This window comes from Peromyscus leucopus, chromosome 4, assembly GCF_004664715.2.
Source record: "Peromyscus leucopus breed LL Stock chromosome 4, UCI_PerLeu_2.1, whole genome shotgun sequence".
In the NCBI taxonomy this organism is placed as follows: Eukaryota; Metazoa; Chordata; class Mammalia; order Rodentia; family Cricetidae; genus Peromyscus; species Peromyscus leucopus.
The window spans coordinates 122191837-122208402 of record NC_051066.1 but is presented as its reverse complement, the minus strand read 5'-3'; the positions used below and the strand labels follow the sequence as shown (position 1 = coordinate 122208402).

General features: G+C 43.6%; 1 protein-coding gene across 1 annotated transcript in view; it reads right to left on the bottom strand.

Annotated features, from left to right (window-relative positions):
* Cfap61 (cilia and flagella associated protein 61) overlaps window positions 1–16566 on the bottom strand; it is a 297138-nt gene that overhangs the window by 267018 nt on the left and 13554 nt on the right. The window contains 4 exon segments of the mRNA XM_028881858.2: window positions 11894–12020; window positions 12248–12315; window positions 13083–13159; window positions 16093–16243. Coding sequence (XP_028737691.1) covers window positions 11894–12020; window positions 12248–12315; window positions 13083–13159; window positions 16093–16243 — 423 coding nt within the window.

Genomic DNA, 16566 nt, shown 5'->3' with positions numbered 1-16566 from the left:
AGCGTACCCCCTGCACACAGCAAGAGTCTGCTCTCTGTGTGAGGCCTCACACCCTCAGCAAAAAGAACCTAGAACTCTATTCAACTTCCACTTAACCTCCTGTCCACAAGAAGAATCCTTGGTAACACTGTTCAGAGAAATAACATTCTAAAAGAAAACAGCCTGTGATTCATTTTTGAGCATTTTTACCAAAAATTAAGGTTTTACCAATACACATTAACAGATGTTATTTCACACAATTAGAAAAATAATTTAGTATTCTAATCACTTCTAAGTGGTATGGTGGTTTGAATAAGAATGGTCCCATAGGCTCATATATTTACATGCTTAGTCACTAGTGAGTGGCACTATTTGAGAGGGATTAGGAGGTGTGGCCTTGTTGGGAGTAGTGTGTCACTGGGGGCAAGGTTTGAAGTTTCAGAAAGCTCACACCATGCTCAGCATTGCTCTCTGTATCTGCCTGCAGATCAGAATGTAGCTCTCAGCTACTCTCCAGCACCAGGCCAGCCATGCCTGCTGCCATGCTCCTCCTCACTATGATGATAATGGACTAAGCCTCTGAAACTGTAAGCCACCCCCAATTAAATGCTTTCCTTTATAAGAGTTGCCATGGTCATGATGTCTCTTCACAGCAACAGAATGATGCCTAAGACAAACGGATTAAGACAGGATTCATATAAGTAAGTCCAAACTCAATTTTATTTATACAATGAATACAAAATATTACTCTAGGCCAGGAGTCTGACCCAGAGTCCAAACTAGAACTTGAAGTCAGCACACAGCTCAACCCTCATCAGGTTGAAGCGTCTCTTAGTAGATGGCAATTAACACAGAAATGCACAACTGGTCAATGGACAGAGAATGACTGACATCAGAATGGTCAGCCCCAAAGAGGATGTCTATAGTATATCCCTCCCCCAGAGGCTCAGGGACCTATGTGGAAGAGGGGGCAGAAATATTGTAGAAGCCGAAGATGGTAGGTGACTTCAAGGGGGCAGAGTTTTCCATACACAAGGCCGATGTCCATATCAACTCATGAAGACTGTGACAGTATGCACAGGACTTGCACAAATGCAAGCCAGACAAAAATCCCAGCACGGAGGAGGGGAAGCAGACATGAAGTCCCACCTTTAGCTCAGGAGCTGTCCACATTTAACTGCAGCCGGGAGAGGGACTGACAGTTCTCTTCACTAGAGTAACACTCAGGGAAGCCCCCCTCTCCCAGGGTAGTCAGCCAACACAAACTAGACTACATGGGTTTTAAAGAAGGGAAAGAGCATGGAGTTGAGGAACAAGAGGGGCAATCTGGGAGGAGCTGCAGGAGGGGATGAACATGATCAAACAGATCATATGAAATTCCCAAAGAATAAATGAAAATACTATTGTTTAAAAGTTCAAGGCTGGATATGGTGGAACATAACTTTAACCCAAGCACAGGGTAAGGGGTTGGGTGGGGAGCAGGCAGATCTTTATGAAGCCAACCTGGTCTACATAGTGAGTTTCAGGCCAGCCAAGGCTATATAGTAAGACCCTGTCTCAAAAACAAAACAAAATAAAACAGAAAAAAATAGTTTGAGATGGCAATGTTAACTACATTAATGTACATAGATTTGATCATTATATGCTGTATATTTATAAACACCTAATAAAATTGTGGCCCCCAATTTTCACGAGTATGTAAATGTGTGTGTGTGTGTGTGTGTGAGAGAGAGAGACTGTGTATGTATATGTGCATAAATGTTTCATACAATAAAGAAACACATAGTAATAATTTTAAACTAAAAAAAATACTCTAGATATTGAAATCAGGAATAAAGATCTCGAGAGACACAGAGCCCTAAGCCTAGCCATGAACCTGTCACAGCCCATTAACAAAGTTGTCCAAAATCAGACCTCAATAACAATTCTCCTGAGAAAAAACAAGAAATAAACATTCAAGCCTTGGAGTTCTGAACACTGTCCCTTAAGCCCTTCTCCAAAATGGATAGAGAGGAACTTGTTCAACACACTAAATGCATTCCTTGGGGTAATCGATAATTTAAGATCTTGCATCACCCTAAGCGCTAATGCTAACGGATGACATCAGCCTCCAAGTCTCAAATGGCATATGACAAAGCCCAGCCTCATGGCAAGAACGCCTCTGGCTAAGGAGAGCCAACCATGCAGTAAAATGTCTAAGAGCTCTCTCTCTCTCTCTCTCTCTCTCTCTCTCTCTCTCTCTCTCTCTCTCTCTCTCTCTCTCCTCCCTCCCTCCTTCCTCCTCTCTGAAGCTGTAAGCATCACCTATCAGGGTCAGATGAGACGACAGTGCCATCTCAGCTCAATGGTGGCAGGCACACTCAGCAGGCACATCCTGCCATTTGCAGGCTATAGAGCATCCCCACAGTGGTGACCGCTCTGGGGTTACAAAGTCCATCACAGAAAAGACAATAGAAACACAATTCTCCGAGAAGTAGAGTTCCTTTATATCTCCATTCAGAATGTGGCTTGGGAAGAGAAGCCATGTGTTTGTCGATGCTATCAACTATAAAATATTTTAATTTCTTTGGAGAACAAAAGGTCCAACCCAGAAAGATTTGTTGTTCTCTTTGGCACTCAAATGTCCATCAGACTTTGGAAGCCATGCCCGACAAAAATGGAGTTGAATTCAAGCCCTAAAACCCACAGGCTGTCGAGGATATCTCACTTGGAGAATTGGGTATCTTCTAACCCTAGGGGATTGTCAAAACTAAGGATGGCCTGTGTGGTGGCTGGATGATGGAGAGATGTCATTTAGCCAGGAGGTGCCCCGGATCCCACAGAACTCTTCCCGGCAGATTGGCCAAGTCTCTAGGTGACACAGTTTGTCAGATCGCCTCACTGATGCAACATCCTGTCTGCTCTATATGACCACCACCCTAGAGGGAAAAGCACAGGCTGGCTGACTTCCCTCGAGTCAGAGAGATGTGTGTGTCACGTGCTGCTAGCAAAGTGACTGTACAAATCCTCGGTGGGGAAAGTCACCTCAGCACAGCGAGACTGCGCAGAGGCAGCCTGCACATTCAGAAGACTTCCCAGACCCCTCGCTAGCCTCAAATCATCTTCCATAGCCAAAGGTTCTGCATTTCTCCAATTAGACTTAAAAATATACTACTAAAAAGTTGTCACTTTAAATATCACAAGTACATTTTATGTAGTGTATTTGAAAAAAAATGATGGAGAATTAAATTTAGTTCTAAAGAACACAGATTGCTTTGTCAAATCATGCTTTTTATCAAGAACACTGTCTCAACAGAGGACAGGCCAACACGGAGTTGTTGGCAACTAGATTTTTCTTTTCATCCACTTGTCGAAAATGAAGTACCTTTTTTCTTTCCAAGATCTCTTGTGCCCTCTAGTGGTTTGCCTTATGAAATTAAATCCATCCTTTCTAAATGCTCCTTTCTAGAACTTTAGAGCCATTTAACTTACGATCGCTGGGAAATGTAACTTTTAAAGTTACGGGGGATTCTTAAACCCAACTTTTCTATGCATTAGAAAGACTTCAAAGCACTCACCAGGTCATGTAAGTCCCTACCATCCATACTGCTGGGACTGGATCCATGTGCCCATCTTGGCAATGCTCCCAGAGGATTGGCAAACAAAACATCTCTGGTGGGGGTTTTGGTGACAAATGTCCCAAATTTGGTGAAAAGAAAGTCCCCAGCTAAATGCTGTAATTGTTCTATATCTCCTTTTTAAATGCTTCAGGATCTTCATAACTTCATAATTCCTATGAACTGCTTAGAAGTCAAATTGAAAAGAGCAAGAAACTATCAGATGTCTCATAAAATTAACTGCTGGGGCAGGAAAGATGGCTCAGTGGTTAAAAGCATTGGCTGTTCTTCCAGAGGACCTGGGTTCAATTCCAAACACTCACACTGCTGCTGACAACTGGCTGTAACTTCAGCTCCAGGGGATCCAATGCCTTCTTCTGGTACCAGGTATGCATGTGGTACATAGACACACATGCAAACAAAACACCCATGCACATAAATAAGTAAAAACAAATTTAGAATTATGTATATTAAAAAATAACTGCCTCACAGAATGAAAGGCAGGTTGTTGTTGTTGTTGTTGTTGCTTTCAGAGATGAGGACTGAACCCAGGGCCTTGCGCTTGCTAGGCAAGTGCTCTACCACTGAGCTAAATCCCCAACCCTAAAAGGCAGGTTTTTGTTGTTGTTGTTTGTTTTGTTTTGGCTGGTTTGGGTTTTTTGAGATAGGGTTTCTCTGTGTGACAGCCCCACCTGTCATGGGACTCACTTTGTGGACCAGGCTGGCCTTGCGAAAAGTAGGTGTTTTCACAAAGACCTTGTTTTTTTTTTTTTTTTTTTTTTTTTTTTTGGTTTTTCGAGACAGGGTTTCTCTGCGTAGCTTTGCGCCTTTCCTGGAGCTCACTCGGTAGCCCAGGCTGGCCTCGAACTCACAGAGATCCGCCTGGCTATGCCTCCCGAGTGCTGGGATTAAAGGCGTGCGCCACCACCGCCCGGCCTAAGACCTTGTTTTAAATACTAGTTTTCTTTTCATTTTTTTAAAGGTTAAAGTTTTAAATCCTTTATTAATGCATTCTTTATTGTACATATTCGTGAGGTATGCATGATGACTTGATACAAGTATTAAGCTATAACAATCAAATTTGAGCAATTAGCATTTCCATGTCCTTAAACATTTATGGAGTTCCTGATTTCCTCTCTTCTAACAAAAGAAAATTTTCATCTATTTTGAAAAACAATAATTGAGCCAACGTGATTAACTGTAGTCACCTGCAAATATCCAGGATGCCATGTAGGGGAACTCAACTTATGTAACAACACTATCAGACAGTACATCACCCTTCCCTTGGCTTAGTCTTCTCTCCATCCATGAGAACTTGGAAAAGAGGCCCTCACCCACCTCAGATCATGCCAATGGTTTCTAAGCCATGAACATCTCATATCCTCCACTGAAGATTAATTAAGCGCACTGTGGTTTTTTAAAAGGTGTGTCCAGTAATAGCTATGCTTTGTTTCGGACATAATGAAAGACAGGGAAGAGTAACTTCGTTAATTAGTGTCTGAGCAGAAGAGCAGATTACAGCATCGTTTTCCACGTGGCTAAAGGAAAGAATGGGAGAAGGGATTATGGTGTTAATTCATTTGGTTCTGAATATGTTGCTAGTTAAATAGTTGGGGGATAATTACATCCCCAACCCTTCCCTGGTTTAGTGTCTTAAGAGCTGTGTTCATCACCATTAATTATCAATGCAAGTAACTACTGATGGAACAGATGTCAAATGGGGGAAATAGGTGTAAAGTGGCAGCCTAAGAGGCATGCAGACACGCCTATTCCATGAGGCCATGCAGTGTCTTTGTGTTTCTAGCACTCTTAAGGAAAGTCCACCCAAGTTTCAAGATGCAGGCAATTTTCAAAACTCCAATGTATCAATTTTGGATAAAAGGCTTTAAAAATGTTACACTTCTGTATCTTCTTCCGGCAAAGACATTATTTCATGTCACACTCGCCACCTGAATTCCCTACTGTGCCCTCCTTATCTTAACATAAATGCCCCTTCCTCATCTCTTGGCATTGGGACAACATCCCTCTTGGTATTTGTTCCTTGGATTTTCTGTGGTGTGAGCAAAGACAACAGTTAGCCATGGAAGGCTGCATGATCAAGCCCCTGGGGTGAGTTGCCCAGGGGTTTATTTGTGGGCCCCGATCAGTGGAAGGCCATAGCCCATCCTACTAAGTCTTAAGAGAGGAAAAACAACAGGAAGGGGTGAGAAAGGAGAAACTGAGGGAGAACGGAAGAACCGAGGCTGAATAAGAACTATCAAGTGCTGTACATGAGGGTTAGTGTTGTCAACCTGACAGGACCTAGAATCACGAGGAGGCAGTCTGGGCACACCTGGGAGGGATGATCCAGGCCGGTTAGTCTCTGGACACAACTGTGGAGGGTTATCTTGTCTTTTGAGGTGGGAAGATCTGCCCACTGTGGGTGGCACCATTCCCTGCTTGGGGTCCTGGATTGTATAAACCTAGAGAGAAGGAGCCAAGCAGCAACAAGCATCCATGGCTCTCTTCTGAAGATGACATGTGGTGTGACCGCTGCTTCAAGGCCCTGCTGCCTTACTTCTCCATCATGATGGGCTGTAGTCTGGAACTATGAGCCGGAATAAACTTCCTCCCCTAAGCTGCTTCGTCAGGCATTTTACCACCACAACAGGAAAGCAGCTAACACAGTAAGCAAATGCTTCCTGGGAGCCAGGTTCTGGACTGAGCACATCTTCTGTCTTTTCTCCTGTTAGGGCATCGGCGAGCAAGCTAACAAAGGAATCATCTTACAAAATGTAAATAGATGGTTTTTTGATGGGCTGCTTCTGCATATGTCACGTTCAGCATTGCATTTATAAGCAATTTTTCTAATACAACAATGTCTTGCAGAATGTCTGTGTTGAAGGCATTTAAGTCTTACTATTCCTCTAGAAAATGATCATTCATAGGACACAAGTGGGTGTATTAACTATACATTTAAAACAAAATTTAAAAAAACACAACTTGCAGGGGTGGGCAGTAAGATGGCTCTGTGGGTAACAGTCCTTGCTGCCAACATGACAACCTGGTTTCAATCCCTGGGACCCACATGGTGAAGGAGAAAACTGACTCCCACAAGCTGTCTTCTGACCTCCACACATGTGCTATGTAGTATGTGAACTAATGCATACATACATACATACACACAAATAAATATAACAAAACATTTTTTAAAAAAATACTTTTGCAAATGTACCTCCTTTGTTTATAGGTAATTTGTTCCCCCATATTCAACCTAACTAGAGAACTGTCCATACATTTAATCATCCACCAGGATAATCTCTATGCTGAAAACGCCTTTAAGTTTAAGCAGTTCACTCATTTAAAATGGAACTTGTAAAACGGCACTCACACTGAGTGCAATTTAAAACAACAAAATACAATTTTGCTCTAACAGATTAAAAACGTTTTAGTAACTGAAAATATCCAGGGTCTGGAGGAATAGTTCATCAATCGTCTAGCTCTGAAAAAAATTAAAAGGATCTTATCTAAAAATCTACAGAATCGCTAGGTCTAAGGAAACAGAGTTCTATTGGTTATAATATAAACTGACATATTTTGGCTGAACAATTTGATAACTATTCTTAAGTCAGTATTTATTATTCAAAAATTCCTTTTTAGGTACCTATCTTATTGAAAATAAAATACCATGATTAATATTTTCCCAAGGTGTTTGTTTTATAGAAAAACTTGAAAACAACTAAATTTCTGTGTTAGTCAGTGTGTTCTGTCCTTGTGAGAAATACCTGAGAAAAACAACTTCCGACAGGCAAATTATATTCTGGCTCACAGGTGAAAGGGCTTCAGTGTGTCTTGGTGGGGAGGCTGTGATAGGCTGATCGGAACATGCCCACCAGGAACACACCCATCAGAAGCATGACCACCAAGAACATGCCCATCAGGAACACACCCATCAGACACATGACCATCAGGAGTGTGACCATCAGGAATGTGACCTTCAGGAACATGACCACCAGGAGCATGACAACCAGGAACACGCCCATCAGGAAGCAGAGACAATGAGAGAGCTCTCTGGATTTTCCCTGCTTTTCCCTTTATTCCAATCAAGCATCCATACTACAGCTTGGTGCTCTCCAAATTCAGGATGTCTTCACCTCAGTTATTCCTCTCTGAAGACTTGCTCACAAATGCAGTCTCCTATGTACTTATCAACATGATCAAGGCAGGAATCAAGACCAACCACCATCAATATTCCTATAAATAACAACTAAATGAATTATAGTCACACAACAGCCAGGCCATCTTGAAAGAGGCAGTCATCAGAAAGAACAAGATTCATTTTTAATGGTTTTATTATCATAAGCGATAGATGACAATGATTGGATGTGACATTTTCAAACATGTATGTGATGAACATGGGTCCCCCATATTCTTATTACCTCCTCTCGTCCCCATGCTACCCCTCCTGCTCATTGTCTTCCTGTTCCCCACTAAGTCCACCCTCCACCCTTTTCCTTTTTATTTTTAATTGAGGACCCAGTGACTTTCACTGGGGTTGTTTACAGGAGCACAAGGAAGAGAACAGCCATAGGAGCACGGGCAATCTACTAGTGGGAGAAAATGTCTCTCCCTCCTCGGTAACCATTACCTGCCTATAGATCCCTGGGGAAAGTGGAGCCTCAGGAGTCTCTCGCCTCCAGCTACTATACAGATAGCAAGCTGCTATATTAAGTGCATAATTAACAAAGCATATGAACACAATACTGTGCCCACATACATACAGTGCCCACAGAGGCCAGAGGGAGGAATCAGATCTCCTGGAACTGGAGATACCGTTATGAGCTGTCATGTAGGTGCTAAGAACTAAGCCTGGGTCCTTTGCAAGAGCAGCAAGTGGTCTTAACTGCTGAGGCACGTCTCCAGTTCCCCCACCCGCACCCCATCCCAACCCCAGTATACTTGTTTTTTGAGGCTGGGTCTCTCCATGTAGCCCAGGATGGGTGTGACTTAGGGTCCTTCGGTTACTGCTTCCCAAGTGCCTAGAGTACAGGCATGTGGCAACATGCCAGGCTCAGAGGTATAGTTTTTTCCTAAAATATTTTAGTGCTGTTGTTGTTCTTTGCAGAACCAGGGCTTGAACCCAGGACCTTACACACACCAAGCAAGCATTTGGCCTGTCAGTGTGTTTTGTTGTTGTTTGTGGAGGAAGTATTTTGATTGAATCCTTGGATGCAGAACAGCTCTGTGGGGGTCAACAGCACTTGCATGTGTACCTATCTATAAATAACTTTGATTCCTAATAGTTTTCTGATCTGAAAATAGGATTCATTTACTAAGAGAACCTATCCTTCAAATAGGTAGTAAAAATGGCAGGGAAAAACTGAGAGATTTTAAAATTAAGATTAAAGGTATACTATTAGGTTTCCTAAAATATCCTGATTTTCATTTATGGAAATTTCCCATAAAAAAAATCAAAACTGCCAACTTGTAACTACATTGTCAATAAAAATGTCTTTAAAGAATGTAACTTCCTGAACGGCTACGGGTGTCCCTGCCCAGGGGGCTGCCTTCCCTTCCACACATGGAAGAACAGTCACATTTGCCTGTCTGCCTGGTGATGGCCATTCCAGGGACTTCCTGCCTCCGCACCTTTGCCCACTCTGCCTCTTTGGATGAATTATGACTCATCCCCCAAGACCAAACTCAAGAGGCCACCTACTTTGGGAAGCTTTTATTTCTTCATGGAGGTGTCCTGACATATAAGAAAGTGTGTGATCTTCAGCTAGCGTTTGATGAGCTCAGACAACTGAACACGTTTCCATCATGCATTCAGCACTGCCACCTGTGCCCTGCAGAATTCTCTCTTGTCCCTCCCAGCCTCACTCCGCCTCTTAGCACAGTACCACCAACCTGATTTCTACAGATTGGCTTTACCTGCTGTATACATTATAAAACTGGGGTAATCCGTATATTTTTTTTTTTCTCCATCTGCCTTCTTTAATTCAGCATGACTCTTCTGAGATCGACTGTTACAGAAGCAGCTCATTCTCTTGAATGAGACAGCATCCACAGTATGGATGTACCACAGTGTGTATGAGGAAACACTCAGAGGGCTATTCTTAAGGGGGGAGGGTCCATGAGGCTGCATTTTTTTCTCTGTGTCCTTCCCTCTTATAAACTAATATCCTTAGTTTATTGCAGACACCCACGCCTTCACTGAACTCTCAGCACCTTTGTGATACATATGGTGCTGGGATTAACCACAGGAAATTGCACAAGGTAGGCAAGCCCCCAGCCCCTGCAATAAAGAATATTTAGTACTTCTTGGATTGTTATGTGCAATCAGAAGTACGCTAAGTGTCAGACTTACAAATAGACTGTTGCCAAGAGTTCTGTGCTATGAACCACACACTATACTGCTAAAAGAGACATGTGGCCCCCAAAGCATCAATTCGTTTTTGCAAATTAACTCATCTGGTGAGTGGCAGAACCAAGATCAGAATCTAGATCTAGAATGACATCGGCACACACTCTTAAAAACTATGTTGTAATACTACATGCTCTTGCTTTTAAGAAACGGCGAAAAGTGACACTTTTCTAAAGTAGACACTTACCAAATATGGAAATGGGCTGAAGAGGGTTCAATTTCTTCTTCACAAAGGAGCAATCATCTGTGTGAAATGACTTCTCAACACACTCTTACTTCAAAGCAGGCTATCTTGTCCTCATACTTTGAAGTTAGAACTCAAATGGGGCAGGTAAGTATCCTTGCTTGGGGCCTCAGGATGCTGTAGTAAGGTGTCCCCTTCCTTAGGCTGGCTTGTTGGAAGCACAAGGGTCCTTGTGCCCACAGATTCCAGGGAAACCAGGGATGTTAAGAACCCAGAAAGGGAAAGACGTATCAACTGTTTTTTCAGAAAGCGGGGAATTGGACGTGATTCATAGCCCAGTGATCTACATTTCCTGTTGGGTCGGGCCATATTAAGCTCCCACAACCAGGACCAGAGATGTCTAATAGTCTAAATGACCCTTACATTATCTATATAACCAGGGGCTCCTCCAAAACCCTACAACCAGGACCAGAGGTGGCTAATAGCCCAAATGATCTCTACACTATCTGTATGACCAAGACCAGCCCAGATCCTTTCTTCAGCTCTTAAGCTAATGCAGGTAGCCTATCTCCAGAACCCATCTTCTTGGAAGAAATGAATGTACCCTGAGTTGAGTTTCGATGTAATTATGTTTCCTTGTGCACCAAGGATTGTATTACACCTGGAAACATTCCCCAAAATTATGCTGTGTTTAAATATACTAGCAACAAACTGCCTGACCTCAGATTCCCCTATGATTTCATTTTCACTTCTTTGCGGTCATTTCCCTGCCTGCCTACACCTGAAGGGACCCCGCCCCCCTCACTGGCTGTGCACAATGGCTCACACACATAGCTGTGTGGTGCTGACGGTGACATTGAGCTGGGTCGGGGATGACACCCACACCAACATGAGGCCTCTCCATCACAGCCATCTCAGGCGCACGGCTGACTACCTTCAGAGCAAGCATCCCAAGAGAGCCAGAGAGAAGCTTTCAAGACTTAGTGTGCCCTTCCACCAAGCTGTGCCAGTGAGAGCATTCACAACTGCCCAGAGTCACACAGAGGACACACACAGCTCAACAGCTAACCAGAAGACTGGTGACGTCATACTGTAGGGGAGGAAGCATGGTGAAAGGTGGTATAGGGCTATCTTGGAAAACATATTTTGCCACAGGTATACCCTTAAACTGCTACACTTGGAATGTCATGAGGACACTGAAGGTAAAGACCGGAAAACTCCTTTTAGAGTCAACAACATCCTTATTCGTAAGTGTTAGAACACAGGTGGGTTTTACAAGGAAAACTAAATAGGCAGGTTCATTTTCAAGTTGTTTTATTTGAAAGTTTTCTTACTCGCTGCAGAATTAAGGTCTATTTTAGAACGTCCTAGTAGTAAATGCACAACTCCCCGGCCACACGAAACCCAATGAGAATCACCAGATACTCTTGCTAATTAAGCCATCCAGGGGGATGCTCAGAATCTCCAAATGAACATTATGAGTATCATAAAAGTTTAATCTAACTCACTGAGGATCCCTTAAAAAGTCTTTTATAGCCAGGCGGTGTGGTACACGCCTTTAATCCCAGCACTCAGGAGGCAGAGGCAGGCGGATCTCTGTGAGTTTGAAGTCAGCCTGGTTTACAGAGTGAGTTCCAGGACAGCCAGGGCTACACAGAGAAACCCTGTCTGGAAAAACCAAGATCATCCCGTGGAGTTTACGTCACCCAGGCACCGTGCCAACTGTACCTGGCTCTGCGAATGTGCAGCTGAGGGTAGTGGTCATGCCTGTGACATATGTGCACTGCAAAGTCTTCGTCATAGGTTAAACACGGGATATTCCCCACTTGGTCAAATACGGTTATCAGAGTTGAACCTAAATCACAGAAAGAAAGGTATCCTTTAATCAAGGGATAACCTTAGGATTAAAATAGGAACAAAATATGGTCCCCAGTCCACTTGGAGACTTACTGGCTGTCATCAAGTTCAAACTTGACATGCTTAAAGTCTGGTGACCAATCTTCTTTCCCATTCCCAAGAGTGCTCCTTTAAGCTTAAGTTCCCTGTCAGCTTCTGAGGACCCTGGGCTGTTGGGGACCTTACCTAGGCTCACATATGTTGGCACTATAAGGAATATGAAGTACAGTTCTGGTACTGCCTTGAACACAGTCCTGGGGAGGAAAGATAGGGTGGGATAGTGTTAATAACAAAATAATCGCATTCCCTGCCCCTGAGAAATGAGGTGTCTGGAAAGTCACATGGACTCAGTTGCTCCCTGCCTGTCAGGCCAGAGCATCTCCTAGGCAATTTCCTTCCTCTCTACTTTTCCTTCGATTCTAAAGAGCTCCCCTCCTGTCTGTCTGGTGGAAGTCGAGAGAATAAAGGGCATGATGTGCAAGCAGCACACCAGATTTCTGCCGACATTAACCTTTGACCTGGCATCTGGATGGTCTGGTGTGACATTACAAAGTGACTTGAAAGCTGAGCCCCCCACCCCCACCCCACGGTCTGTACAGGCTGTCAGAGATGCATCGCCACGACTCAATGGCCCTGCTCATCATCCTTCCACACACCCCGTTATTCAGGATACTTCTGCAGGCTGTCAGGTCAATACGAACTTCTAAAGAGAAGACTGAGGAAAGATTACATTGAAAACACTTAAGTCTGTGCGTCTTTACCCTTTCCTGACCACCCTGTTCCATTTCTTTAAATTAGTACACTACCCGTTGGCCTCAAATGATAGTTAAAAACGGGCTCAATGGAGAATGGATTTAAAGAATTAGATTATTTTCTTTCGGAAATACTGTTGCTATTAAAGAGGATTAATGTTACAATAAACTATAAGCAAATTAAAGGCTCCAAAGAACTTTATGTCATTTGAAAAATATTCCATAAGGCATCTTTCATGACCACTGTCTGTAAGGCTCTGTCTACTCACCGAATGATCTCTTTGAGGCAGCCGGTGGAATACTCGTCCACGGCCACAAAGAAGTGCATAAACAGTGTATTCAGGGGCTGTGGGAGAAAAGCGAACACGGGTAAAACACCGGACCAGACAGCAGGGCTCAGGGCAGCCCCAGGGCAGAGCTGGCCGGCACTTGTGGGTGACAGCTCATGTCAAAGTGACAAGACACCCAGGTCGCAGCTTCAGCTCTCTTGTCACTTCATCCACTGCCTTCTGTCTCACTGGCTTGGAATTATTTAAGGAAATGAGGATTGCGAGTCTAGAGTGCCCGGCCCTGGCTCCTGCCCTCATGGATGAATTGTGGGTAGGGAAGAGCCTACAGGGGAGTGAAATCGATTATGGACTCCATTCTTGCCTTTGGGGGTGTCTACGCCAAGTGAAAAACAATCACCCTCTCCCTGGGGCTCCTGAGCCAGCAGCTGCTGCTCTATTTGTGGGACACGAGGGAGAGATTCTCTTATGAAATTGAAGGATGGAAGGCAGATGCTGCATTAGGATCCAAAGGCTTTTTTATTCAACATTCCCAGAGTCCAAATCAAATTATTACCCCTGCGATCCAGAAAACCTGGACGTTAAAAATGCACAGAAGCAAGATTCTCACGTGGCTTTCGGCATCCAAGTTTTTAAAGGACTTTGTCCTCTGATTTTTGGAGATTAACTGACCTAAATAATAACCATGCAGCCTCCCGTATAGCCATCTCTCAGTCCCTGTATTCATGAGCATTCTAGAAATAATGAAGACGTAGCTGCGTGGTGAGTCCAGTACATGCATTTCCACTGGGGAAGTGGGAACTTCTTGATTTCTTAATAAAGCTGCCCCTCCCTCAGTGTCAGTTTGGGGTGTTGGTTCCAGGACCTCTGCGGATACCAAAACTGATAAATGCTCAACTCTGGCCCCTGTATCCAATGGTGTAGGATCTGTGTACAGCCGACATATGTCTCCCTCCCATGTACATTCCTTATCGGGTTTAAGAGAGTGTACGCATGACCTGAGGGATTGTTCTACTGTGCTGTTTGGGAATGACAGGGAGAAACTCGGCATGTGTTCAATACATGAACAATTTTTAAAAACGCTTTCCACTGTTAGTCAGCTGAATTTATGGTGTGGAACCTGTACATGGAGAGAGCGGACTGTAGTTTTCTAGGTAACTTTGGGTTACTAACTACATAGCCATGTGCTATCTCCACCTCTGTTGGCTAGCCTGTAATTTGGAAGCACTCAGCAGGAACTGGCAAGAAAAGAATCATGAGTTTGACCAGTGGCCTTGAAAATTCTCAAAAATTAGCCGGGTGGTGGTGGCGCACGCCTTTAATCCCAGCACTCGGAGGCAGAGGCAGGTGGATCTCTTTGAGTTCGAGGCCAGCCTGGACTACAGAGTAAGTTCCAGGACAGGCTCCAAAGCTACACAGAGAAACCCTGTCTCGAAAAACAAAAACAAACAAACAAACAATTATCAAAAAGCGTACAGCACAAACTCCAGATAACAACAGACTACAGGGTCCTAAGCACTTTCTATGTATGAATGCTTTAATCCATAACCTCTCTCAGCTCAGCAACTGCTTTGTATTGAACAGGACTGGCCTTGGAGCATGTGAATTACTACTTGCTTGATTTATCTAGATAATTTAGGACTTACTCTCTAGACATCTTTAAGACAAAAACCATTACTTCAGTTCCAAATGCTAATGGGATAGAAAAGACACTGAGGACTAATTAAGGATTAATCAGTGTGGTTCAGCAGAAAAATAATGTAACTTACAAATGCAAACCAAAATGTAACTCTACACTTTCTGGCAACTATGTTTAAAAAGAATAGACTTGGAGCTGGGGAGACGGCTCAGTGGGCAAAAGTGCCTGTTGTGTTAAGTCTGAGGTTATGGGTTCAAATCCCCAAAGCCCACAGAGAAAAGCCAGACATGTAGCACAGCTGTCTATAATCCTGGCATTCCTATAGGAGCATGAGAGGTAGAGAAAGACAAATTCCTGGAGCTTGAGGCCCAGCTGGCTTGGCATATGCAGCAGAAAAATAACAAAATAAGACCCTGGCACAAACTAGGTGGGAGGCAAGGACTGACGCCTGAGATGGCCTGGCCTCCACAGACATGCTACGGCATGTATGCACCCACATTCACACATATGAATGAGCATCCACATCTACAGCAAAGCCATAAGCATACATACACACAAAATAAGGATGAGTATATTAATTTTAAATGTTTTATTTAACCTAATATGTTCATTATATGATTAACATATGAAAACTGTTGTACTTGATTATTTATTTACTTTGAAACAAAGTCTTGTAACAGTGACCTGGCTGGCCAGTTACTCACTACATAACACTGACTAATTTGAACTCACAGCAATCCTACCGCTTCAGCCTTTCAACTATTACCTGGATTATTAATATTAAAAAAAAATCACTAATGGCATACTTCACACAGTTTTTCCTACTAAGTACTTCAAATCTAGTGTATGTTTTTTATTTACAGCACATCCCAATTTGGACTAGCTAACGTCAAATCCATAATAGCTACCTGATATCAAAGGCGCCACACTCCACGAGGGCACTTTAAACATTGTAAAACATGACTAAGTCTGAGGCTCTGTTGTCATTCCTAGGGCAACTGCTAGGTGACAGAGGCCTTCTGAGGCTATCACAGACCTCACTCAAGGACACACAGACATCCTGGGGATATCTAGATATACATATCTGACACACCAATTCTTTGCTTGCAGCTCTTGTTAATTTATAAACACAAGGTGGGCCTTGGGGGCAGCTGACTGATGAGGCCACCATGTACCCATCCTATATACTCTGGCCCCCTTGCCTCCAGCATCCTATCACTTTGCTTTTAACTGTTATGATGCTTTGTGTATGAGTGTTGGGTTTCTCAGAAACTCAGATGACACCGGTCTGACGCCAGGCCCTCCCTTCCACAGTTGGGTTGTTCTAATAAACAGGACGTGTGCTTCTCTTACTGTGCACGGGATTTCATTGTCAAGTTCCTGGAACAATGACACCCAGTCGTCCTGCTTGGCAACATTCCAGTTGGGATAGTCCAAGAAGATGGCATGGGCCATGATCTCCTCCTTGTCATTGCAGAGGGTAACAGCAAGGTTTGCCTTTTCTCTGTGAAAATGACGAAAATACGCACATGAGTAGAGACAAGCAAAGCGAGGTGACGGCAGGCCATCCTCTTATTCCTGGGGCTACTGGAGCTCTGGAGCTGCTGCTTGAGCTCTGATGACACCTGGAGTCATGAGAATGATGGCGCTCAAAGTTTAGGTGTGTTGGCTCAGGGTATATGAAGTCATCAACCAAGCTGTTATTTAAAATATGTTTCCACTACAAGTGTTAGGTTTGTAAATATCTGTATAGCCTTCCTCTGCACACCGGGCAGAATACCATCCTACTGCACACTCCCTCCACCTTCTCCAAGGTAGCAATACCAC